This window comes from Condylura cristata, unplaced genomic scaffold (assembly GCF_000260355.1).
Source record: "Condylura cristata isolate star-nosed mole 26May11 unplaced genomic scaffold, ConCri1.0 scaffold00004, whole genome shotgun sequence".
Classification (NCBI taxonomy): Eukaryota; Metazoa; Chordata; class Mammalia; order Eulipotyphla; family Talpidae; genus Condylura; species Condylura cristata.
Genome location: NW_004567105.1, coordinates 68447483 through 68474551, shown reverse-complemented (window position 1 = coordinate 68474551; position 27069 = coordinate 68447483). Strand labels below are relative to the sequence as shown.

Sequence of the window (27069 nt, the reverse complement as noted above, 5' to 3'; positions counted from 1 at the left end):
TACTTAAAACAGTTTATTGAATTACATTATTTTTCATTGTTACTTTTGAAATTAATCTGTTAAATTAAGAGAACAAGTCTTGTTGATCACTGTTACTAACATCACATTTACTGACCTGTGTACAGGGGCTGTAGCTCAGTTGCCTTCCATGATTTTTAAGTGGTTATTTTATTCTCATTAGACAGAATGGTAAGTAGGTCAGAGTTGGATGGCACTAATGAATTCTGCTTAGCATTCTCTTATAGAAAAAAAAAAATGCCCCCTCTACTCTTGGTTCCCTTCTTTTGATGAGAAGAGTGATTGATTCGAATCATCACTCTGTATAGTGGTAAAGCCCACTTGATTTAGCCTCACACTTCACACATCATAGTATGTATCTACATATTAGGGATTGAGTCTGTATTGATGATACAGATGGTCACTGCCTCCAGATTCTCTAGCACTGTAGTAGATGAATCCTCATCACATACCTTTGAGGTCAGCTGGGAATGTATGGCTTCCTTCTCTTTTACAGATGTGCAAACTGAAGGAAAGTGACTTAGTGAAGTCCGTTCTACTGCTTGGTGGCACACCTAGGGCCTATATCCCAGTTCTCTGACCAGGTGCAGTACTTTCTCAGAAACAACGAGGTGTCTGTTGTTTTTCAGAAAATAAAATGTCAAGAGTATAAACTAAATTTGTTAGAGCTTTTTGTAGATTATTACTGCTGATAGGGGATGATAAAGTCCAAATCTGTGGATTTTAACCCATGTGCTCCTTTGAATTTTGGTTGCAGTCAGGTGACATACAGTCTTTTGCACAGAAGCTCCAGCTCCGAGTACCTTCCGTGGAGTCTTTGTTTCGAAGTCCAATAAAGGAATCTCTATTCCGATCTTCTTCTAAAGAGTCTTTGGTACGGACATCTTCCAGAGAGTCTCTGAATCGACTTGACCTGGACTCTGCTGCTGCTGCCTTTGATCCACCCTCTGATATGGAGAGTGAGGCTGAAGACTCTTTAGGAAATTTAGACAGTCTCAACAAAGAACATTTGATTCAGTGGTTGCGAAGAATGGAACGACGGTTGAATGGCTACAAAGGCAAATATTCCGAGGTGGGAGCATGACTTATTTGCCTGTACATAAATTTTTTACCATCAGTCAGTGAGAGTCTTACCAAAAGGTCATTGTACCTCTGAAAGTCTTTAACTAGATATTGCTACAGACTGACTCCCCATTGCTAGTAACCAGATGGGAATCAGCAGTTTAACCAAACGCAGAAGTAAAGTCAAATAGTAATAGGAATTAATGAAAGAGGCAAAGAAATTTTTGTATTATTTTCACTAACTTACCTTTTTTTTTTTTTTATAAAGATTTATTTATTTATTAATATAGAACTGGAGTACAGGCCAGAGATGCGGAGGGTGAGAGGATTCACCAGAGACAGAGTGGGGAGCAGAACAGGCAGATAGATGAAGTACACTGCTGAGGAGAGTAGCGGGCGGGTCAGGAGAGGTCTACCACGCCATGTGGATCTCCTCCGGGGCAGGAAGGGATCGAACTCATGCTGAAGTGCTTAAGCTTCTTAGTGCTGTGCTTTAACCCGCTGCACCACCAGGGAGGGCCCTCACTAACTTTTAAGTTTAAGGCTGGGGCAGCAGTGTAAATAGCATTTAGGTGTGTAAGAGTACATTTTATATTTATAGTGCCACTGAATTTTATACTATCTCTGTGAAATAGGTACTAACTAGCTTTGTTTTACAGAATAGGGGTTAGAAACTCATCTTAATTTATAGAGAAGTTAGGCTAAAGTCACTCAGGTAACAGTTGATACTGTAGATTTGATTCTAATTCTTTGTTTCTCCGTTACCTCAGGTGAAATGATGCAGATTATTAGGGATGAAAAGAACCCATTACCGTAACCTTTACCTTTCCTTGCCACTAGGTACCTAGGATAAAATTGTACTGTAATGACATCTGATTGTTGGGTTACTGTTCCATTACTACTCCCTTTTTGAGCATTTTCCTACCTGGTCTTAAGGACCAGAGGAGGGTCCTAGTCTTAGGTAGAATATTATTTTTTGTATTCTTATCTCTAGACTCACCATTTCTTGCAACCTGCCTCTTGATTCAGGAAATTGATGGAAGCATTTGGGATAAATATTTAGCAGCCTTTTCCAAGGAAAATGGCAAGGCTTAGAATGTGCCTAAGGGGTAGGGTGATTTTTTCCTAAAATTTGTCACCTCTCATTTCAGAGAACACTAGCACTTCTAATGTAATTCATTGGAGCCATGTACTTCGCCTTCACATGAGTAATGCTGTATAATAAAAAGATTTGTTAAATCATAACTTCATTGAGTTGTGCAATCATAACTTCATTGAGTTGTGCTAGAATGCTTAAATTTCCTATTTAAGTTTAATGGTTAAACATCCTTTAGCGCTTGAATTATCAGTTTTCATCTGTTGATTATGATTTTTTTTAGAGAGTCATAGTAATAGGTCCTGTAACCAAACAAATTTTTTGAGCTCAATTATCTGGTCTGTTAGAGTCCAACTCAAAAAATCATCTGGAGAGCTTGTTAAAACACACATTATTGGCTATCCCCAACTCTCACTCAGCCTCAGGTGGGGCCCAAGAATTTGTGTTTCTAGCAAACTTCCAGGTCATGGTGGTCTGTGACTACAGGTTAATAGACTCCTGCCCTTAGGCAAGTTGGCTTTAATGTCCACCTGTGAATTTAAAGAGGTATATAGCTAAGGTAAAGTCAAATAGCGTTTAATATCTTCGTGTAGAGTCATTTATTTTTATTTTTTTAGAAATATATTTTCTGATTATTTAGCTTCAATTGTATATGCATCTATTTAGGATGAGCTATCTATAAAAGTATTATTCTGAATTCTTTTGTCTTTCATAATGAGATATTTTATCAGCATTTAGAACAATTATAATCATTTAAGAATAATTAATATTGGTAACTTTCTTTATTTTAGCTTGTTACAGCTTATCATACTCTTGAGAGGGAGAAAAAAAAGCTACAAGTAAGTGATTTGTTGACTGATACTGATATGTATAATTTTAAATTACTTGGTTTCTGTGAATTAACTATGGATTGACATTTCTAGATGTATGTAACTGCCACTAAGTGGCAGTAGAGAACTGATTGCATAGTCCCAAATATAAAGGACATTGGAGATAAAAGATGATTTGTGCGCTCTTCTACATATATACATTACCATATTGTGTGTCTAGAAAACTCTTTATTAAATAGGCAAACATCTTTGCAATAGATCTAATGAAATCAGAATTTAAGTATTGTCAACACTATTAACAGTGCTACTTGTACTGGCTAAATAACATTTATTGAGCTCTTACTTAGTCAGGCATTATTGTGTATTTTAGTCCTTAAGCCTCATCTGTGAGGAAACTGAGGAAGAAAGACGTGCTCATTATTGCAGTTTGTAAGAGAGGGAGGAGAGGTCCGGATGCACTTCCTCTTCCTCGCAGTTAGACTACGGAGTGTGCATGTAAATAATGCAGTGCAGTGCTACATTGTTCTCAGCATTACAACTTCCTGCATTTAAAATTTTGACTTTTGAAATTAGACAAAACCTGTATGTCTCGGGGTGGGGGTGGGGAAGCCTTTCTTTATCCTTTAGGATAAAGGAAAAATATTTGATTTTTGTTTTATTTCCTCCCAAACCCCATAAAAGCAACCATTTACATTCCCCTGGCTCATAAGCTAACCACTTGCCTACCTATTTTATGATTGTTAATTCACAAACCTGTGAGACTCCAGACTCCCTCTATTTCTTTACCTTTGTTTCATAAGAATAAATAGGAACATACAGTTACTTTGTTTTCTTTATTAGTGAGAAGCAACCCTTCCCTCCCCTGGTGAAAGATTAAGTTATTTCATTTTGAGTAAAGCTGTTTTAATTTTAGATTTTTATGTATGATTGCTACTTTTGCAATCTGTAGTTCTCTTTGCAGAGTTTTCCTGACATTATTTTTTTTTAAGAAAAGGGATGTTTTGTTTTTAACTCACAAAAATCTTTATAACAGACTAATAATTGACATTATAGGCTACAGTGCAATAAATTGCATTTGCAATTTGATTTAACTTTTTAAAATATTATTTTTAAAATTAATGTATAGTAGAATAAACTTTTATTTACCTTAGTTACCTTATGGCCTTAATATTTTCATCCCCGCCCTTCACTCTTAGGTTATTTTTAGATATACATTTGTAATGTAAAAATAATTTTTTGACCCACAGGATTTACAATAAATGTACAAAATGATGTAAAAATAAACTATTATATATATATAAATAAATAAATTTTTGACTTTCTCTGTATGTCATACAGTTTTTTGGAACCAACTTTTTCTTTTTTAATTAAAGGGTATATTAAGTCAGAGTCAGGATAAATCACTTCGGAGAATTGCAGAATTAAGAGAGGTAAGTAGATGTGATTAATAACAATAGTTAAATTTCTCTTATTTACCTGGATTATTGTCTATGATGCAATGGCTTCATGTGCACTTTAATAGAGTATTAACTAACTAGCTCAGTCTGCAAGATGAGGGCTCAATCCTTAGTTTTATTTATGTGGTTTTCATGAGATATGTGTTGTTGTTGGAATTAGTGAAATAATAATGTTTTACTTAGCATTATAACATCATACCTGTATATGAACATTCAGTGGCCACTTCCAAGGCTAAATCGTCCCTTCTGTTATGTATTTCAGGCCTTTTATTTAAATACTTTCATTTATTTATGCATATAAAAACTGGAGTGTAGGCCAAAAGTACAGGGGGTATGAGGATTCACCAGAGACAGAGTGGGGAGCAGAACAGGCAGATCTACTGAAGTACACTACTGAGGGGAGCAGTGAGTGAGACAGGAGAGATCTGCTGTGCTATGTGGGACGGCTTCCTGGCTTGGGATTGAACACATGCTGCAGTGACTGGCAATAGCTTGACAGCAATGACTTTAATCCATGTAATCCATGCATCACTAGGGAGTCCCCACAGCCTTTTTTTTTTTTTTAAGATTTTATTTATTCATACAGAACTGGGGTACAGGCCAGAGGTACAGGGGCAGTGAGAGGATTCACCAGAGAGAGCAGGGAGCAGAACAGGCTCACTGCTGAGGGGAGCAGCGGGCGGGTCAGGAGAGGTCTGTTGCACTATGTGGTCACCTTCAGGGCAGGCAGGGAGTGAACTCATGCTGAAGTGGCTTTAGCTTCTTAGTGCTGTGCTTTAACCCTCTGTGCCACCAGGGAGGGCCCCCCACAGGTTTTTGTTTTGTTTTGTTTTGATAACTGAAACTTTTTTTGGTAAAATTAAAGTGATGTTCACTATAATTTAGAGGGAGGGTTACTTTTTACAGTGAAGTATTAGAATCCAAACAAATATTTATCATTTGCAGTCATGCTTTACTAGTATCAGCTTCTATGATACCTGTCTTGAGGAAGAGGGAGAATTGGCTTTTGTTGATTGTAGAATAGCATTTTGTATCTCTACTGTATCATTTATTGTGAAGATTGAAAAATCTTTCAAATCTAAAATAAAACACACAGAAAATCATTCATAAAATGGTATATATGTCTTACATGTATATGTTGAAATTATTGATGTGGAGAAACAATAGAGTCCCACCAGGTGCACCTGTGGAATATGGCGAGTTCACTGTGACCAGAGACTGAGCACTCTGCAAACAAGACCCGAAAATGGGCCTCGAGGTTAAGTGACCATCGGCAGACCTCCCAGGATGAACCTTGAGCAAACTCTAGGTTCTCCCTAGACTCATCATCTGGATACAAGGAACGTCCTTCCTGGTGTGGGCAGGGGTGGTAAATGTTCCTCGGAAAACTTCACAATGCTTAACTTTGATCCTTACCTTTATAATGCCTGCCTTAATTTGATGATGTATTAACTGTCTTAATCATGAGTACTGCCTGCATGAGTTAATGCCACATACAGTTTTCACAGTTAATTAGTAAAAGGTCAAAATAAGGTCTATGGTGAAATGTTTAATTTATGTTGTGTTTAGAATGCTTTCTGCATTGTCTAATGCTGAGAACATGGAAAATAAAAACCCTGGAAAAATAAAGATTGACACTGAAGCCTGGAGCTCAGTCCCTCACTCAAATCTCTGTGACTCAGTTCTTTCCTTGTCCTAGGTCCATGACCCCTGAGGTTGACAATTATGACTACCACCATGGTTAAGAAGTAGAATGATGCCAGTCACTGCAAAAAACCCTCCATGTTTTTTAGCCTAGTCAATGCCTCCTTCTTTTATCCAACAGTAACTACTGACCTGATTTTTATTGTACCTCATTGTGTCTCTTTAAGGTGTTACCACCTAAGTTTTCTCCTTTAAACACTATAGCCTTGCCCACACTAAAAAAATTGACATATCTCTTATGGTTTATTAAATCACACGTTCCGGCATCTATGTTTTCCTTGCTTGTTCATCTGTTTATAAATCTGATGACAAATTAGTGACCAAAAATTATTTATTTGCCTTAAATCCAAGTACAACGGTCTTTGCATAACAATATTAATGTTGCCAGAATCCATTAATGATTACTGAAATGAAAGAATTTTTATATATAATTTTCACTTTTCCATTTAACAGCTATACTGTTAAATCATAGGTCATTACATACCTATTCTTTCCCTTTTAACCTACTAGATTTGTTCTACAATTATACTTAATGTTCACCAAAAAAGGAGATGCCCTAAATGTTATTTTCTCACTTCTGTCCACTCTCTGCTGCTGACCCTCTAGCCTCCCATGCATTGTTTTTGAGTCCTAGCACTGCTGTAAAGGTGACTTCCAGGTCAGGTGAGCATGGGCAGACTTGGAGCTCATGGTCTTTTCCTTCTCAGTCACTTTATATTACAGAAAGGTGCTTTTAGAACTTTTCTATGAAAGAGCTAAATAATCACTTTTACCCTAAATGTTTTTCTATTAATGTTTTTTCACTTAATATTTTTTGCTTGTTGTCTTATAATCCAGTATGGTTTTTATGGAATAAGTGTATTTATAGAGTAGGGTTAAGACATTAAATCCTAGGTTTTATGCAGTTAATAATTCTTCCTTCTCCATGTAGTCATGAGTATATGCGTGAATAGAATACATGAGCATCTCTCATAGTGGTTTCTGGAGGACAGAACAAAACAAAGCAAATAGCTCTATTAAGACAAATATTATAGGTTATGTCAGTGTCTAACATGGTAGATATTTTTTAATAAGTCACAAAATGAAGTAAAAAAGTAAACAAAAATATTTCTAACAGATACTTTGTAATTTCCTTTGCCTGCCATTAAATCATATAGCCTGAACAGATATTAAACTGGAATATCATACTATGAGGAAGATGTAATTATACGTTTGTAAATTATGAAGCCGTCTAAGTAAATAGGGTTCTCTGATTTCCTTTTAAGGTCAGTAAAATGGGGAATGAATAAAGACATTGTCTTCTGTCTGTGTATGGCATGTACTTCATGCAGGCTCACCCAGATGCAATTTGTTATAAGCAATTGCTATTCTCAGCACTAACTTCAGGGAGGGAGAGCTCATATTTTGTAGCTTGAAATCACTTCTGAGCATAATGGGTAACAGAGAATTGAGATAAAAAACAGTGAGACAGTTAAGGTATTTGATAACATTCTACTCACCAGAATGTCTCTTTTAAGAAATTATTTTTCTTAAAATAATCAGATCTTGTAATACTTAAACATAAGAGTTATTTATCATTATTGTTAAAATTTTAATTGCATTATACTTTAGTATCTTATTCTTGTGATTTAAGGAGGGGGCTAGTTTAAGAAGTTAACTGTGGAAGGATCTTTATCAGTTATATAAATGGCAGAAAAAGTAAGTTGATAATATTTTCTAAATCATTACTGATTTAAACTGAAAATACAGTTTATTTTAATTTCTAGAAGAGTTACTTTTCCCCATAGGCTTACATTTACCAAAATAGTTTTGGTGATTGCTGTTGATGTATAAACTGTCAGATAATAGTAAATCTTGAATTCTTAAAAAAATCTCTATTTTGTAACATGCAGTAAGATACTGAATTTTAAGGTAAGACCTATAATTGGGAAAGGGTATCATTTTTTTGGAAAGAGGTTTGGTTAAATTATTGAAGTATTAAAAAAGATAGGAGTGATGATAAACCTTGAAATGCTCGTGTGGGAGTAGTTGAAAAAGTTGGGGATATTTTATATGGGAAGGCCAGGGAATATTGTGCTGTATTCAATAAATATTTATTGTGTCAAGCTACTAGAAGTGTAGATTATAATGGCTTTATGTACATACACGCTAAGATACTAGAATTAAAATCGTTGATAAGATGAAATTCATAACTGAATGGTGCTTGTTTTATTATTGGTAAGACATACAGACACACTACACCATCATATAAAAAACAGTTCAAGTAAAAAAAAAATAAAGTAAGCACAAAGGGATGAAAATTGAGTAAAGGTAGAGAGGGTGGTCCGAGACTAGTTACTCTCTGAAGATTGGATTATAGGGGCATAAGAATACATGTGGAATCCAGGTAGAAGATTCTTACAGCAATGGTAAGGATGGTAATCGTTATGATAGGGATAGAAGTGTTGAGAAATGTCATATTTGCTACCAACTTGGGAAGTAGAGCCAGTATGATCTGCTAATATTTGGACATGGGATAAATACAGGTGACCCGTGTGTTGTGAACGGGAGTGACAATGAATGCAGTTGTCATTTGCTGAGATGGGGAATAGTGGGAGAAAACTAGGTTGTTGGAAGAAAAATTAGGGTTGGATTTTTTTCTATCTTCAGACTTAGGAAGTGATATTTCATAGAAAAAGGATTAGACTTATTCTGTGATTGTAAGGGTCTAATTACAAGAATTTTTAAAACAAGACAGTGGCCCTAGATACTAGGACCCAGTACTGGAGCTATTGAGGTCCCTATCATGAAGGTGTTGGAGAGTTGGCAAGCCAGCCTGTGGTCAGTTGGTATATAAGTATACAACTCTTAAGTTGCTTTATAACTTTAATCTTTATTGTTTATGGAGTGCTTATTGATAAAATGGCAGCTGTTAAATAGGGGTGGGTAAAGAGGACATGATTAAACAAACATGATAACAATTCTACTAAAAGACTGCTTCTCTAGATGAGCTGAAAACATTCAAAACCTGAAAATCAGGTATAACTTGAGTTTTTATGTCCTATTAGGGATGCCAATGTAATGGAGTATATAGGATGGTAGGATGTAGGATATTATTTAAAAGAAATAAATTTTAAAGACTCATGGTTTTTTAAGAGATATGCAACTATTCCAGACTAAAAATAGGCCTGTCCAAAGTCATGGAGGACTTTGTAATCAGATTGATTTATTGTCATTATTTCATAAGAACATTTTCTTCAATAGTAAAAACATTAGGAAAGGCATATTCCTAGAATAAAGTACAGTTGTCAGATTTAGGAAGAGCCCTTCTATTTATTTCACCGTAGATGGGTGAAAATATCATTCTGGGCATTTCTTGGATCAGAAACCAGTATTTGGAGACCACTGCTATGGGAGGATGTCGAACTAGGAGTCTTTACCGAGAGGAGCAGCATAATGTGCTTAGAGACCTTGGAGCAGGGTCGGTGTGGAGGAGAAGAGAGGACAGTTAGTGCCTTAGTGTTTTGAAAGTTCGTAAATTTGAAACAATAAAATAAGTGGGTGTTGTTTATAAGTCCTTGAAAGTATTTAAGGAAAATCTTCTAGCTAATGTGTGTGAGTTGGATTAAATCAGAGGAAGACTTGAGGTAAGACTTCTCTATGGAATGCTATGAAGGATAATTAATCATAAAAAATTATATAGAGATCTAAACTATGATTGTGTATATGGAAGTAGGCTAGGATCTTCACATTGTAGGGAAAGTAAAAAAATTCATTATATATACAAAGATAAGTAGGATATGACTTCGAGTGTTTTGGGTATAGGGAACTAGAAAATTAGGACTCCTAGAAAAATAAAGGGGTTTTGATGAAATATCTAATATGTTCCAGATGATAGTCTCTAACATTCTGTTGGAACAAGTGTAAGGGAGAAGCACTGGGGATAGAAGACTGAGCCCAGAGAGATAGAAACCAATAAATCCATGAAGAACATAGAGAAAACTCTGAAGAGACAGGAATAGAAACAGGAGTCCTGAAGCCACAGAAAGCAGTTACCTCAAATAAGGAGGTAGTATTGTTGATGCTCCAGCAGAGAGATAAAGATCATTGGATTTAGTTCAGAAGACTCTTTAATAAACTAAAGGAATTTAAATAATTGAAAAACTTAAAATTTTACTGTTTAGTGATGAATTAATTCAAATTCAACATTTTGCAAATAAGGAAGTTTCTGATTTTTGTCATTGAGTATTTCATGTTTTAAATGGAGGAGAAAGACATTTTTTTAATAGAATGACAATTTAGTTTTACATCAAGTGTAAGATAGCACAAGTAATAAGGTGTTGTAGAGTAGGATAAAGTTTAAATTTTATCTTAATTTTTAAATTCACTTCACATTATCTATCAGCAGTCATTAGAGCTATAAATGTATAATTTTTCTTCTTAATCTTCATGTTCTTTATGGAACAAAATTGGTGTAAATAATAATGTTTTAAAGGCTGATTATCCTCTAATTATTGTTGCTAACACCTTATTATAAGAGAAATGTAAATACAGATTGATATGTTTCTGATCAAATTTTCAAAGCAAGTATTGTATTAGTTCAAATACAGGTAATTTTGGATGTAGAAATAAATAAACAACATTACTTAAAAATTTCAAGTTCAACATTACTTTGAAAATTTCAAATTTGTATTTTTATTTTATAGTGAAAATTATCTATGAATTCCTATCTGTTTTAGGAGCTCCAAATGGACCAGCAGGCAAAGAAACATCTCCAAGAGGAGTTTGATGCATCTTTAGAAGAAAAAGATCAATATATTAGTGTTCTCCAGACTCAGGTAAAAGATTTAAAGTAAAGTGTGAGAATTTTGGACAAAGAAAAATAATGTGTTTTTGATGATCTACCTAGTAGGTCTCAAATGTTGAGAAAAGTGTTTAAAACTCCTTGCTTTTCCTCAAATTTTTAAGGATAATTTTTTAATTTATTGTGTCTTTTGGCTAATTAAGATATTCAAAATAGTGAATATAAAAATCACTGTTTTATTTTCCCTGTCAACATAGCAAAGAAAGATTATTATTTATTTTCTCTGTTTTAAAGAAACTATTACTGTCATAATTTCTAATCAGTTTTTCTGATGAAGCAAATTTTTTGTTTTTAGGTTTCTCTACTGAAACAACGGTTACGGAATGGTCCAGTGAATATTGATTTCCCCACACCACTCCCTCAGATGGACCCACAGGGTGAAGATTGCTTTAAAGAGAATACGGAGAATGATGCAGATCCAGTAGGTAAGCTGCATCTTCCCAAAAGGTTAATTCAAAACTAGAGAAGGATGTCAAGAGATTCCAGGTCATGAGCTAATGGACATGAGCTGAGCTAGAAGTAAAATGTCCTTGATCTTAACAGTTCTAGAAAGTTGCAAGAGCTTTTAGTTCTTTGTTAAGTGTTTTTGTTATTTAGGGGACAGTAACTAAGTACTTGGTGTACTGTTTTATTGTAATTTAAATTCATTTATATTCTCCTGTTTTCTTGATAACAGTAGCTGATTTCACATAAATAGGTCAGCTCTGCTCAGGACTAATGAATATACTATTTGTAATTGGGCATTTCAATTTTTAAGTAATGTTGTTTATTTATTTCTATATCCAAAATTACCTGTATTTGAACTAATACTTGCTTTTTAACTGGAAAAGAAGAGACAGTTAAGTATTGTTTTAAAATTCAGCAATCACCTACCTACTCTTTAAGTTTGGAGTTATATATTCTTTGGAAGGAATATTGCATAACAGTATCTGCCAAAAGTGGATTACATATACAACTTGCTCCCTCTATAAAACCTAGGTGTAGATGGATATATCAGGAAGGCTTATGTAAGTATAGTCTATACAGTTCCATAGTGAGAAAATCATCTAAGGAGATATTGGAAGGTATGACCTTGTTAGCCTTAACTGTGTTTTATCAACCCTCTTGTGATATTTTTCAGTCACAGGATTGTCATCAAACTGTCTTTTAAGTTGGGTGGTCTAGTTAATGTTAGTTAACTACCGAGTGTTGTGTACTATTTGGTGTGAGTGGAACCAGAGACATAAACACACTACTAAGCCTTTTCAGATAAAGTTCTAACAAAATAGTAAGAGAGGAAGTTTAAGGGGTCCCTCTCTCACGTTGGTCTTACCCTCAATAAAAGAGCATTAGGGTAAGAATATATTCCCGTGCTTCTAGAAAAGTAACCTTCCTAGGAACCATTATATTCCTTACTGACTGCCCTTGCTTATGCTACTTTATTGTTAATAGTGGGAGATGGAGCTTCTGTTAAAACATTGGAAACACTTCAGCAACGAGTTAAGCGTCAAGAGAATCTACTGCAGCGTTGTAAGGAAACAATTCAGACACATAAGGAGCAATGTGCTCTGTTAATCAGTGAAAAGGAGGCATTGCAAGAACAACTAGATGAAAGACTTCAGGAACTAGAAAAGATTAAGGTAAAGAGCAAATTAATTGGTTTGATGTAACCCTGTACAGCTAGATGCATAGGTCCCAGCGTGGCCTCCTCCTCCTCTGAAACGTCTTTCCCCTTCCTCTGTGGAGAGCCTGCAGATGGCACTGATGTGCCCTGGGCTACTTCACATTTCCCCTCCTTTCACCTTGTGTCCTATTCTCTACTAGACTATGAGATGTATCCAAACTAGATAAAATGTTTAGAGTTCTCATTTAAGGAGAAGCTTTATTAGAGATGGAAATGAATTTTTAAAATTTTTTTAGGAGCTTCATATGGCTGAGAAGACTAAACTTATCACTCAGTTGCGTGATGCAAAGAACTTAATTGAACAGCTTGAACAAGATAAGGTAAAACCACAAAGCTTACAATACTAAAATTTGCCAGGGACCCCCAAAAATTCACTTTTAGAAGCAGTTGGAAACATTCCAGCTTTCTGCTTTCCAAAGTTATTGCAGCTGCTTCCATTTTGAAATATCTTTTTGTTTTAGTTTCTAGATTTATGTAACTGTTAGTTTTAGTTTTGTATCATGTAAAGCTGGTTCTCTGTGACTTCTGTATTCCAATCAGTATTTTGATTTATATTTTAGAATAACTATTGGGAAGGAAATCTGTTTATAATATATAACACTTAAGAGAAACATTAAATTATGCATAGTTAAGGCATTACTAAATGTGAATGATAGTAATATTGTCTTTCAAATATAATAGAAACAGATTAGTCTTTTAGATAAATTGCTAAAAAGTAGGTAAGTGATACTAGCATAAGTAGACAAGTCTGCAAATGGATTTTAAAATGTATAACTGAGATTGGCAGTTTAGAGTTAGAGCAGCAGCTGTAATTGTAGTAGTAGCTAAACTAAAAAATTCATGTTCAGTTTTGGCCTGAGTCAAATTAGTAACATACTAATATACTGCTTAATAGTGAAAGTATTTTAGTGACCATGTAATTAACATAGCAGTGTTGTTCTATTGAAATGCATTGCCAGTCTTTTTATTCTATAATGTTTTGCTAGATTCTACTCCATAAACAAGTTAAAAATGTTTTATTATGAACACAAAATATTTATAAATGTAGATATATTAATAAAATAAATATCACTAGCTTCAGCAGTCTAATGTTAATTTATTTCATTTGTATATTCCAACCCCCATTATCCTCAAGTAGCGATTGTTTTAGGACAAATCCAGGAAATCTTATCATTTCTTCCATAAATATTTTAATATATTTTTAAAATAACAGACTCTGTCTTTATAAAAATATAGCCATATTATTATGATCATATCTAAAAACTAAGTAGTAATACTTACTATGATCAGCTATCTAGGTAGCTTTCAGTTTTCCCTTTTGTCTCAAATAGCTTTTCCCCATTTTTAATAAATAGGATCCAAATAGGTTCTTTCATAGCAATTTGTTGATATGACTCTCATCACTTCTTGTCATTTAGCGGCTACTATCCCCTCTCTTTCTTTCTCTTTTTCCTCTGTGAATTGGCATTTGAAGAAACCGAAGACCTTTGATTTTGTTTTGAAGTTTTACATCATAATTCCCCATTTACTTGGTTTTAGCTGTCTATTAATATTGGCCATACACTAAAGCAGGAGTTAACAAACCCTTGAAGTAAAGTAGAAATCTTAAGACCATAAAATTTGGTCTTTTTAAAAGATAGGTTGAACCACTCCCTTTTTTTGTTAATCACAATGACTGATTTAATATATAGCATTTGATCACTTTTATGACCATCATTTCTTGTGTAGCTTATCCAGAGATTGGAATGATAGTAACGATTAGCAAGTTGGAGGAATGGCATGCCTCACTGGCAGCAGTATGGGGTGGTAGATGAGGTCATGGGTATGACAAGAAAAAGGGCCTCCTCTGGTGAGCCCTCTCATTTCCTGAACCTCTGTCCTACACTCCAGCTCTTCTATGCATAAATGCACAAATCTTTAAAAAAAAAAAAAAGAGAGAGAGAAAGGGAAAAAACAGGCAGTCAGCTCCAGGGTGGCAGCAGTAACCTTCCTCTGAGACTCTTCCCCATGTTTCAGAACAAGTCAGTAGTTCTTATAATGGCACTGAGTCAAAGACAAGAGGGTATATTTGGTTCATTATAATTGTTTACTAAGGTAGGGGAAACTAAAGCAAAGATTTATAGAAAAATTCTAAAATGAGTCTTTGAAGTGAAATGTATTTTTAATGCTTAAAAGATTAAATTCACTATTAACAATAATTTTTACATAAAAATATTCTGAAATCATGCCAAGTAACCAATATTACTGTAGTATCTAGTGTAGCATATAGTATACAAAACAGTTCTTTTTTAAATACTGAAATAACACTTAAGGTTGTATTTAATAAGAAATGTTAGGTCTTCTGTCATTTAAAGTAAGTTTGAAGAGTGTTATTGATGATGCACTTTTGTTATACAAATGTTTAGAATCTGTTCTTCTGTTTAGGGAATGGTAATAGCAGAGACAAAACGGCAGATGCATGAAACCCTGGAAATGAAGGAAGAAGAAATTGCTCAACTTCGTAGTCGCATCAAACAGATGACTGCTCAGGGAGAGGAGTTACGGGAACAGAAAGAGAAGTCTGAAAGAGCTGGTAAGAACTTAGGGATTCCTTGTTTTATATTAGAGCTACAAAGCCATGTTAAGTGCTTAATTTAGAAAATTAGTATAATACTAATTAAAATGCTTAACTGTAGAGACTCTTTAACACTGCATTGCACCTTGGAGGAGGTAGGGGTTGGTAACCTATTGCCAATCCAGTCAGTGTGAAGTTTTAAATAGTTAAAGAAGACTATGTGCCTCTGAGACTGTCCATTGCCTGCAAACCCTAAAATCTGGCCCTTTTTAGAAAGAAAGGTGACCACTGCCTTAGAGATTAAGTTTTCAATATTGGAAACTCCCCAAGTAGTCACAACATGACACATATTAAATACCTACCAACTGGTAACCAAAGAGTGCAAGAAATAGTTTGCTTTTTTAGGGCCATAATGAGTAACTCATTATTATACATAATAAATTTTAGGCTATAATATGAAATAAACAATATGGTGACAACATGTAATATTATATAATTCTGGAAAGAACAGGAGAGATGTTAGAAGTTGAGAAAGTTGAATGAACTGGTACCTTCTGGTTAGTGCTAATGTGTACTTCTTCTTTTTTTTTTTTTTTTTTTGGTAGAGGAACTGGGGTGTAAGTCAGAGAAGCAGGAGTGAGAGAATTCACCAGAGGCAAAGTGGGGAGCAGAACAGGTAGATATACTGCTAAGGGGAGCAGCAGGTGAGACAGGTATGCTGCACCATATGTAGCTTAGCTCCATGGCTGGGGATCAGACTCAGGCCATAGCGGTGAGAGCACTGAGACTTAACCTGGAAGCCACCAGGGAGGCCTGAAAATAAGTGCTTTGAGTTAGGTCTCAAATAATGAATAGAATGTGAAGAGACTTTTTAAAGTCTTTAAAGATAAGTAGCTAAGTTTAGACTTTGTTGTACAAAGCAATAGGAGACCAGTAACATAGAAGTGTAATGTGATGGGAACCAGTGTTTTATGTAGAAAAGAAATGAAGGGGAAAGTCTAACTTTGAAGCACATCAAAAATTCATGTTTGAGGGACTGAGAACTTTGATCACCTTGATTAGGATTGTGGATCTGGGAAAGGAGAGGGAGAGTAGAATCTGCAGTGCTTGTTATCTAATCAACTAGAAGGGACAAAAGGAAAATAGGACTTAGAAGTGACTCAGCTTTAAGCTTAGGAGGCTGAACGAATAATGGAAAATTAGAATAGTTCATCTAAATGTAGAAATTGAAGAAAAGAGTGAAATGATGACTTTGCTTAGATATTTTGAATTTGAGCCAGTCAATTCCAAATGGAATTCCAAATGGAATTGACTGGTGGGATGTTCGAAATAAGACTGGAACATCTTTCAGGAGTCATTTGCTTAAGGTTGACATCCACAGTTAAATCTGTAGTTTTACTATAATTATATGGTAGTAGCAGCATTTTTTTTTTCACATATATACACTGTTACTGTACCACTATTCCTGTAGCCAACACATAATTATTTTATGCAAAGCTTTGTTATACATTCTTTACTTGTATTTACTGGTATATATAGTCCTCACAATTTCTATGAAATAGGTACTATTATTCTAATTTTACCAATAAGAAACACTAAGAATATAGAAGTTATGTAACTTGCCTACATCATGTACAGAACATACGTATCTAGTCAGGATGTGAATTCAGTTATTTTGAATATCGAGTTTGTGCTCTTATTCACAGAGAGCTTAAATTTAGCAGAGAGAAATAAATGAGAAGAAAAGTTGCCCAAGATGTCATAGGAATTGTGGAACTGTTAGACTGTTAGGGGAAATATAAGAGGTGTTTCCAGAAGTTAGAGAAATAGGATGAAGACTTTTAAAAGGGTCTTTGAATTTAATAATGACCTGACTCCCAGGGTGCAGTTGCAGAATTGATTTTAGAAATCGAATTGTAAGATAAGGAGAGGAGTGTGTCTGAATGAGGGAGGTAGTTGGTGATCCACCACATGTGATGATAAGTAATCTCCATCTCCTTGCAGTTGTTTTATTGCTAAGTGACAGGGGAATTTAGTTAATGAATTTGTTCCTAGTAAAACTCAGAAAATTTACATTCAGAGAGTGTTAATAGACAGCATATCTCAGAATAAAATCTCTTAGGATTTTACTCAAAATGATTTGAAGTTCTGAGAAGTTATTAAACAGGTTTGCTTTCACAGAAAATGTAATGCAAGCTCTCAATTTCTCGTATCAAGTGTTTGTGTTTTTAGAACTCCCTTTATTTGCAACCAATCAAGAGAAAATAATGTTGTTTAGGGGGTTAAATTCCTTCTTAAAATTGGGGTGTTTCTCATGGGGATGGAGAATACTATGAGTAAATAAATACTAATTGAAAGGAGTAAATAAAAAAAAGACAGAAATATACAGTTAATTCACATGTAGCATAAAATGTTCCCATATACTATTCCAGTAAATTCATTAGTGGTACCATCTTCCTTCTCTTATTTCTCCAAAACACAGTTGTATATATATATTTTTTTTTAAGATTTATTTATTTGTTCATACAGAACTGGGGTACAGGCCAGAGGCTCAGGGGCAGCTAGAGGCTTCACCAGAGACAGAGTGGGGAGCAGAACAGGCAGATTGACGAAGTACACTGCTGAGGGGAGCAGCGGTCGGTCAGGAGAGGTCTGCCACGCCATGTGGTCACCTCCGGGCAGGCGGGAGTCGAACTCATGCGGAAGTGGCTTTAGCTTCTCAGTGCAGTGCTTTAACCCGCTGCGCCTGCCACCAGAGAGGGCCGTGTATATTTTGTTTTTAAATAGCTATTTTGAAAATATTTCTGTTTTAAATTGAGAAACTTCTTGTAAGTAGCACTGCTAAAATATTAAAAATTAGTTAAGAAATACTGGGCAAATTCAGATTTAAAGTTGTTTAGTAGGTATTTGTACATTAGTATGTGTTTGTATCACACAGTTATAAATGTCTTAATAGATAATTTAAACATTATATTGTAATTATTAAGTATTAAGGTTGGTGATGGAGAGTTGTAATAGACTGATTCTGCGCTGAAGATACTGCCTTTCAAATTGTAAGGAAAAACTAGGTTTGCATACTATCTGTGTTTATTAGGCACTTCAGATACAAAATATATATACCAATGGACAGAAAAGTTCCAGTCTAATATTAAAGGTCAGAAAAAGTCTATGTAAAGGAAGTAGTTGACATTAAGTCTGCTAATATCACCTGAATCTTAGAGAATTCAATTACTGTGCTTAGTGTTTGTCTTTTTAAATTAAATTTAGATTTCTGAGGCTACACACTTAAGAACTGGACTGTGAAAGAAGCATTTAAATCTCCCAATTAAAAATTTTAGAAATAGGCCCTCCCTGGTGGCACAGCGGGTTAAAGCACTGCACTAAGAAACTAAAGCCACTTCCGCATGAGTTCGATTCCCGCCTGTCCCGGAGGTGACCACATGGCGCGGCAGACCTCTCCTGACCCGCCTGCTGCTCCCCTCAGCAGTGTACTTTGTCAATCTGCCTGTTCTGCTCCCCACTCTGTCTCTGGTGAAGCCTCTCACCCTCCGCATCTCTGGCCTGTACCCCAGTTCTGTATGAATAAATAAATAAATCTTAAAAAAAAAAGATTTAAAAAAAAAATTTTTAGAAATAAATGTGCCTACATATAAAAACTATCAAATAACTTGAACTCCTAATGTGTTTCTAACTATAAAAAATTTAATTCTGTTATACTTAAATAGTTCTTGACATGTGGGTATTAATAGACAACTAATTTTTTTGGCTCACTTATTTTGGAGGTCAAAATTGGTTCAAGTACATTCTCCACTGCTTTTCTTGGAAAACAATCATTGAACTGTTTTTCTAGACAAACTGATGCTTCCCTTATGTTGGAGGACAAAAGGAAATTTGAGTATCTCTGATTTTAAAAAGAATAGTCTTAAAATATTGAGTGTGAGAATATGGTTTCAGGACTACTTTGGGAGACTATATATTGGCATGCAGTGCTTATTCTATTCTGCAGTGAAACTGTTAGAGATGGTTTTCGAAGTACGATGTTATAGCACTCTAGTTTATTAGAGTTATTTATTTTAGTGAATGAAAAATGCTGAAAATAAAATTAGTTACAAGCATCTTTCTAGAACTGTTGAGAGTACTCCTTTCTATTCCTTAAGAATAGATGGTTGCATCTTTAAGTCACCAAATTTTAGACACGAAGTCTGATGATTGTGTATTTTAGGTGTTGGGTATTATTACTAATTGCTAGAATAGCATATTATCTCTTCAATGTAGAACCAGTGCAAATAGTCAGTGCTACTAGTTCACACTAGGTTTTGGCTATTCTGTGTGGCAAGTGTATGTTTTAATTGTGATACAAGGTGGGGAGGGGGTTACTGATACATTTTAATGCAGTATATCACAAAAAATCCCTAAAAAACAGAAAATGAAAGCACATCACTCTTCTTTCAGTACACTTCCATTTAGTTTTCACTCCAGTCCATATCTTTGATATTACTGTAATCATACATATAATTTTGTATGCTCTTTATTTTCCTCTCATTTAACTTTATATTAGGCGTACTTCTACACGTTGCTAAAGTACTAACATGACTTAAAGGCTGTGTTAGAGTGCATGTACATCACTTAACCATTTCCCTTTTAATCAATGTCTAGAGCATATTTATTTTAAATCAGATGTAATAACTGATATATCTTTTTCCAACTGTGTTTTTTTTGTTTCAAGGTACATTCTTAAAGATAGATAGAATTTATTAGTAACCTTTAAGTGATTGAAATATGGCTATTACAAAAAGAGCTCACGCTCCAGTTTTAACACTCTTCCTCCATTAAAAAGTTCTTGTCTACATTATGCAAAGGAGATATTTTGCTTGGGTTAGGAAAGTTTGCAGAGTGCACTAACTTTTATAAACCCTATTTCTGTTTCACACATGTCTTTGCTAAAGTTATGTGTTTTATATGATTGGCTGCTTTTAAAAATGTGGACAAGTTAATAACATTCTTTGCTTTTTTATTGTCATGTTGTGTTTGTGCAATAAATACTTTTTTTATTCATTTGTATAATATAGGATTGCTATATCAAAGATATTCAGTGGAACACATTTATTTGATTTTTGAAGGACCCTTTAAAGTAGAAATTATGTATTTAAATAATGTATAAAATTGTGCATATTTATATAACAAACAAAAATCACGTGTATTAAATGCTTTGTCAGTTGCTGATAATTTATGTAACAAAGTTTTCTTGGAGTCTTGAAGTCTCACAAAACATCTTATTTTTGTGCATCCACACATGCCAATAAGTGAATCATGGTGCCTTTCCCAAGCCTTGTATGAACAGGACTGGGGTAAGGGCTACTTTTGTTCTTATCATGAATATTTAGAGTAAGCTTTACAGAAAAAAATTCCATGTTTCTCAGGCAAAATAATATGAATGAATGTAGAATTAAATATATCACTTTAGAGAATAACATATAGCTATTTTGGCACTAAATGAATGTGTGATGGAAAATTCATTGCTTTAAATGAAAGCAGATTTTCATGTGACCTTGTGGTTTGATAGTCATGCATTTGTAGCTTGATATATGTCTTCAGTGTAGCTGTGCATTCATATTTTTAGCCATTGTCACCCTGCATTTATTTATGTCCCTGTTACTATACTACATCAGCAACTGGAAGAATTCATTTCTTTGCTACAGAATCATATTTTCAATTTAATTTAAAAAATTGAACTTTAGCTTGTATTTTTCAAGATCAGCCTGATATTTACCAGGTATTTGATAGAGAAATTTGTTTAGTTAATGTAAGTAGTGCATAAAAAGCTGCACAAAATCTTTAAAATACAAAGCATAGTTAATCTAGAAAATGAGTCATGTTGCATAATTAGAAAAGTGACTTAAAAAGTAGACTTGCAAAAAAAAAAAGTAGACTTGCATCACAAAGATGTTATTAAATTTTTGAAGGCCCAGACTATATATAAGTATTGCACTTTTGGTTTATGCCACTGGGTGGTAGTATTATTATAGCTTCATTTATGTAAATGCAAACTTTCTAATCTTAGGAACTTCTTCATACTCTTAAAACTTAATGAGGATTCCAAGGAATTTTTACATATATCCGTTACATGTACTGATATTTATTAGAAATTAAAACTAAGATTTTTATAAATGTTTAGTTTATTTTAAAATAACAATTATAAATCTATTACATATTAGTATGAATACTTTTTATTAAAAATTACCTATATTTTCCTAGACACAATGTGTGTGTAAAAAGTAGCCTTATTTGACTTAGTGGAAGGCAGACTTTTTCATGCCTGTTTCTGCATTTAATCTGTTGTGATATTGCTTAAAACACGAGAACAGTGTGTGCTCTCATGAAGAAGTACATTTGGAAAATGGAGGACCTCACTGACACTCCGGAAAGGTCTCAAGACCCTTAAAGTCTTTGGGACATATTTTGAAACCTTCTGCTTGTAGACTTTTGCTTTTATTCACAAAAGAAGCTTGTGATGTTTGGGTGGGAATTCTAGAAATTACAATTATTTTTGTGGACTTTTATGTTAAATTGCATTTCATTCATTTTTGTAGCAACTACCTATGCTTTAAATTTAATAGTACATGCATTTTAGCAGCTACTATGTTGGGAAAGAGACATAAGCACTGGCTTGCATATTCATTTTTCATATTATTACTCAGTTTCTATTTTTCCACATTTCTGCCTCTTTGCTTATTCTCTGCAGTGGACTAGAGAGGATCTTTATTATCTTTATAGTAAAATGCAACAAAACAAAATAAAAATGCTACCTGTAATCTCAGAATTCTGGCATTTGCTATTATGGTTGGTAAGGACATGAAGTTTGGGGAAGGGAAAAGGTCATGAAATAGCAAAAGCAAATGCCATATTCTTCCTGTCTTTGCCTAAAGCTTAGTTCTTTTATTTCCCTTGCTTTCATACTACTTTAACTGTCTTTTGTGAAATACTTTATTCTTTATTCATCCAATGCTGTTAAGTGGCAAACATCCAGTACATTTATGATGAATGAATGCTTGGAATGTTGGACTGTAGATTGCCATCCTTTCACATTTAACTCTTAGAGTGTGAATTTGTCCATTTTTATAATTCCCATGGGTGTGAATGAACTTTTTCTTGAAGTGGCAAGTGAGGAACTAACAATAAAAGGCCTGACCAACCCTGCTTTACTTCCCTGATAGAGGACCATACTTAAGGGTCACTACATTTTCCTAGAAATATTTTCAGTGTCTTTTTTTTTAAAAAAACAAAAATTGCCTGAGATACATTGAATTTCGCTTTGGAAGAACACAGTATGTTCTTGCAACATTTGGCGGCAGTGCTGCTTAGCCTTCTTGTTGATGTGTGCTGTGACCGTAGTTTTCCTGCTCACTCTTGCATGTTGGCAGAAGCAGAAGACTTTTGTCAGCTGTGGTTGATGCACGATTTCTTTCTCTCCATTCATTTATCCTTTGTTGGTAATTAGAAGATAAATTATGTAGATGCTTAGATCGTACTTCTTTAGTACTATACTAATCCTAGCATAGTTTCATATTGGAAAAAGTGGGGAATTTACTTTGAGAATATTAATTACATCATGTAGTAAATGGACTACATGTGGTGGTTACAGACTTCCTGGCTATTTAGTAAACTCAGTATACCCTCCTTCAGTATTGAAATGGATGGGAATCATGGTGGAGGCTGGCTTCCTGTAAGGAAGTGGCTTCATCTGTAGATACAGTGTAGAATCCAAAATGGTGTTCTCTATATGGCCAAAGCACTTGTTTTACCACCTTGGTGTGTGTGTGGGGGCAGGAGGGGGGGGGCTAAGGGATGCGGTACCTAACATTTTCATAAAGCATGATGGAGATGGAAAGCAGAGACTTTTTGTATGTTTGTCAGAGATATAATTTACTATATTAGATTGAAAGTTAAAAGCTATCCGTAATTATTAGGTTCAGAAATTCTGGCATAGTAAGATATATTATTGATCAGCTGAGCTTGGTCTTGTGTCAGCATTCTTGTTAAGAATAATACAAAGTAAGGGTTATTCCTTAAATCCAATTTTAAAGTTCTACCATCAAGTCTGTATTTCCAATTTGGCTTCTCATTGAGTGCAAAGACTAATTTAGTGGAGTTAACTCAGTTAATGGAGTTGAACGATGTTGAATTATAAGTATCAAAGGTTTCCTTTTAGGTATATAATAATAATATTGTTCTCTGACATTGTGGCAGAAAATGAGGGAGGAGATTAAATTTAGATTTAAAAAACTTGAGAACCAGATCCTAATTTACATGATAGATAATCAAGTGACCTAGCAAAATTATTTCAGTGGATTAAATACTAACATTAGTACAGAATATAGTATAATATTCTAAAATTTACTGAATGTGATTAGAAAGTTACATTTTTAGAAAATTTCTTCTGAATACAAAATTTGTACCATGTACATTTTGTTTGAAAAAATGAGCATACTATATCTAATTTACTACTATATTAGATTCTAGAATTTGAAAAATGAAGACAGGGACCATTCACTTGGTATTGCCTACATACAATTTTATTTTGCTTAATTTTGCTTTTTACTTTAAACTGTTTTGTTGGAAGAACATAAAAATTACCTCCATGGTCTCCATACATGTTCTCATTTGTATATAGATTTAAGATTTTTTTTTGTGATGTGCTTAGATGTAATTTTACATGGTGAATAATAGCAGTAAAGAAAAGATGCTAATGTCATCCAAGCATTAAAAAATGTCCATTTCTCAAAAAAAAAAAAAAATGTCCATTTCTCTTTCCATTTTCCTATCCCAGATTTAAGCTTGCAGCATAAAGAAAGCAGTAACCTCTCTGTTATAGGCTTTGTTCCCATAACTGATTACTTTACTTGATTGCTCTTTAAGAAGTCAGGGAACTGATTTTTTTGTTAGTAGCAAGAAATGCTTCTTTATGCTAGAATTTATAGTAAAAAAAAAAAGACATATAGCATTTTGCTTTAAATATTTTATTTTCCAACAAATTTATTTCTGAGTAGTATTATCTTGGTGTCTGCAGGCAAATGGCAGTAAATTAGAGTAGGAATCTTTAAAAATAATTTCAGCTAATAAGTATTTCTTTGAAATTTAGACATTGCTTGAGAATCACTTTGATACTTGGGCATATAAAATGAGTAAAGTGGATAGAGTTTTAAAAATCAAAGATGTGGTTGCCATTAAGAAAACACTTTAGAATAAATGTTTGCAGGTATGCAATTTCTATACCCAAATTCTGTTCGTAAAGCCAAGTTGTGGATAATAAAAGGGCCCCTCTATTACACAAGATGCCATACATTGAAATTCTACATTTCTTAGAGGGAGTCAAAATGCTACATATGCCACATACTGTCTACACTGGATTTGAGTTTCTGAAAAGGATTAAAAATCCATGTTCAAAGTTAATATTTTGTTAGTCATTCACCTCCCTGGTAAATGGAATTCTGGTATCTTTTATTCGTGAGGTTTGCTAAAGGAAGTGATCTAGAATAATAATAAGATTTTTCACAGGGTATATTTATGCCAGTAGAGAGAATATGTGTTTGTATATATGTATGTGTGTGGGCAAACATACACATTACACAAACACATGCACAAAATATCTACAGCAGTATATAAATACGTACATGTACACTCAGATACACTGAAACACACATGTTTTTTGGTGTCAAATTACCCAGCTCTGCTCCCATCCTATTTTGATTTTGCTTGCTATTGGATGAGCTAAGCATAGAGATCTTACAATTCTAGACTAGAAAATAGTTTTTGCTGATCCTGAATTTTTATTTCACCTACAATTTCCTTGCTGGTGATGGTTTTCTTTCTCTTGCACAAATGGTAGGTTATATTTTAAAACACATTGTTTAAAAATGGACCCTGGTGGAGAACTGTGAGTGCCTTGGTGGTAGGTATGGTGTGATAACACACATCTGAAGAGATGTGATCCTGTACCTCTGAATCATGTACAATATTGTAAACCAGTGTTATTGTAAACAAAAATTTAATAAAAACACTCTAAATAGGGTAAATTTTAACAACCCTCTTTGTTAAAAATTAAATAGGAATTCAATCAGTAAATATTTAAGAAAAAGAAAACTCTGCTTTTACTATACAGTGAAGAGGTCTTTTAAGATTAGTCGAGAATAGTTATTTCATTCTTAATAATGTCCTAGTGAGTGTATAATAGTGTTACCTAATTACTGATAATAGGTAAGAACTGCATGGCAAACAAGAAGCAATTTGAAATAGCTACAAGTCTTCATTATTCTGAATTTGCTATTTATAAGGATAGTTGTGGTGGGAGTGGGGAACCTTTAATAATTTAATTTTTTTTCAAACTTCAGAGCTTAAGTTAATGTAAACGATGTGACGATCTGAGCTCAGAACTCAAAGACAAATTGGTTTTAGTAAATGGGCAATTTTTATGGCCTTTTTGAGCTACTCAAAAATATTTCTTGGCTTAAAACAATGGTGGTTTTAACCTGTCTTGCTGCTGCTGCTCGTAGTTCTCAAAATTTAATGTAAAACCCTTTAGCTCAATGATAGTATTATTATTATTTTTTTACTTCTTGAGATACTTGTGTTCTGTTGTTTTAATTATAGCTTTTGAAGAACTTGAAAAAGCTTTGAGTACAGCTCAAAAAACAGAAGAAGCACGGAGAAAAATGAAGGCAGAAATGGATGAAAAAGTAAAAGCTCTTGAGAAAAGTGAGGAGGAGCGCCACAGTCTTCAACAGGAATTAAATCGGGTGAAGCAGGAAGTTGCTGATGTAATGAAAGTAAGACTAAGTCTAGATTGAAATAGAATATAGCAATTTTGAAATTTAAGTTTTATGCCTTTCTTTGTCTAAAGAAAAATCTTTTGTTTGTGTAAAAAAGAGTTAATGTGCATTTTAGACCTTGACTATTTTTTGATATTCACAATACCAAGAAACAGTAGTTTGATAAAGAAATGATTATGTCTTTTTAGATATCCTCCCCAGAGGTCATCCCTGCCTGTAGAGTGATTTCTCTGTCACATGTTATAATATTCTCTAATATTCTCAACATAAAAATAGCACTATATACATACTCTTCTATACTTTGATTTTTCACTTAATAAGTGATTTAATCACTTTTATTGATATATCAGTTTTCATTTTTTACTATTGCAAGTTATGAATATCCTTTTTATATTTGCTCACATGTAAGTTTGTTTCAAATAGGTTTAGAGAAATGGAATATTATTCAGGCAACAATTACACTTTTAAATTTTGCGTAGTTGCTACAAGCTCTGTGAATGACAATTTATTGTCTCACAAACCATGCATTAAGTTATTTTTCTCCTTTTACAAAGATGGTGTTATCTAATTTTGTTCTTTCAAGCTCATAACTTAAAAAAAAAAAAGATATTGAAGTTTTAATGTGCATGTCTCTCACCAGTATGCTAAACATATTTCTGTATGTTTGCAAGGAATTTATAGGTTTGTCTTTGAGTTACTCTGTCAGATCATTTATTCATTTTCTTATTGAACTATTGATCATTTTTCTTACTGCTTTCTAGGAACTCTTTACTTACTATAGAAGTTAGTCCTTTGCATATAAGGTACTTTTATCCAAATAATGTTCTCACTTTATTTGTTTTATATTCTATTCTTTTGGCCAAGCAAAATCTTTAAGTTCTCTCTATGTTTTGTTCTGCTTTAAAAACACATTCTTAATTGAGAACATTAAAATATTCTGTTCTCTTATTTTTATGCTTTTACTTTTTTTTTTTTTTTAAGATTTATTTATTTGTTCATACAGAACTGGGGTTCAG

General features: G+C 33.9%; 1 protein-coding gene across 5 annotated transcripts in view; it reads left to right on the top strand.

Annotated features, from left to right (window-relative positions):
• Positions 1-27069, top strand: part of GOLGA4 (golgin A4) — an 80604-nt gene that overhangs the window by 21832 nt on the left and 31703 nt on the right. For all 5 annotated transcript variants that reach the window (XM_004676317.1, XM_012720331.1, XM_012720332.1 and 2 more), the window contains 9 exons: positions 776-1090; positions 2968-3015; positions 4380-4436; positions 10886-10984; positions 11306-11435; positions 12442-12629; positions 12910-12993; positions 15098-15245; positions 25875-26050. In XM_004676317.1, the coding sequence (XP_004676374.1) occupies positions 776-1090; positions 2968-3015; positions 4380-4436; positions 10886-10984; positions 11306-11435; positions 12442-12629; positions 12910-12993; positions 15098-15245; positions 25875-26050 (1245 nt within the window). The remainder of the gene's footprint in view (positions 1-775; positions 1091-2967; positions 3016-4379; positions 4437-10885; positions 10985-11305; positions 11436-12441; positions 12630-12909; positions 12994-15097; positions 15246-25874; positions 26051-27069) is intronic.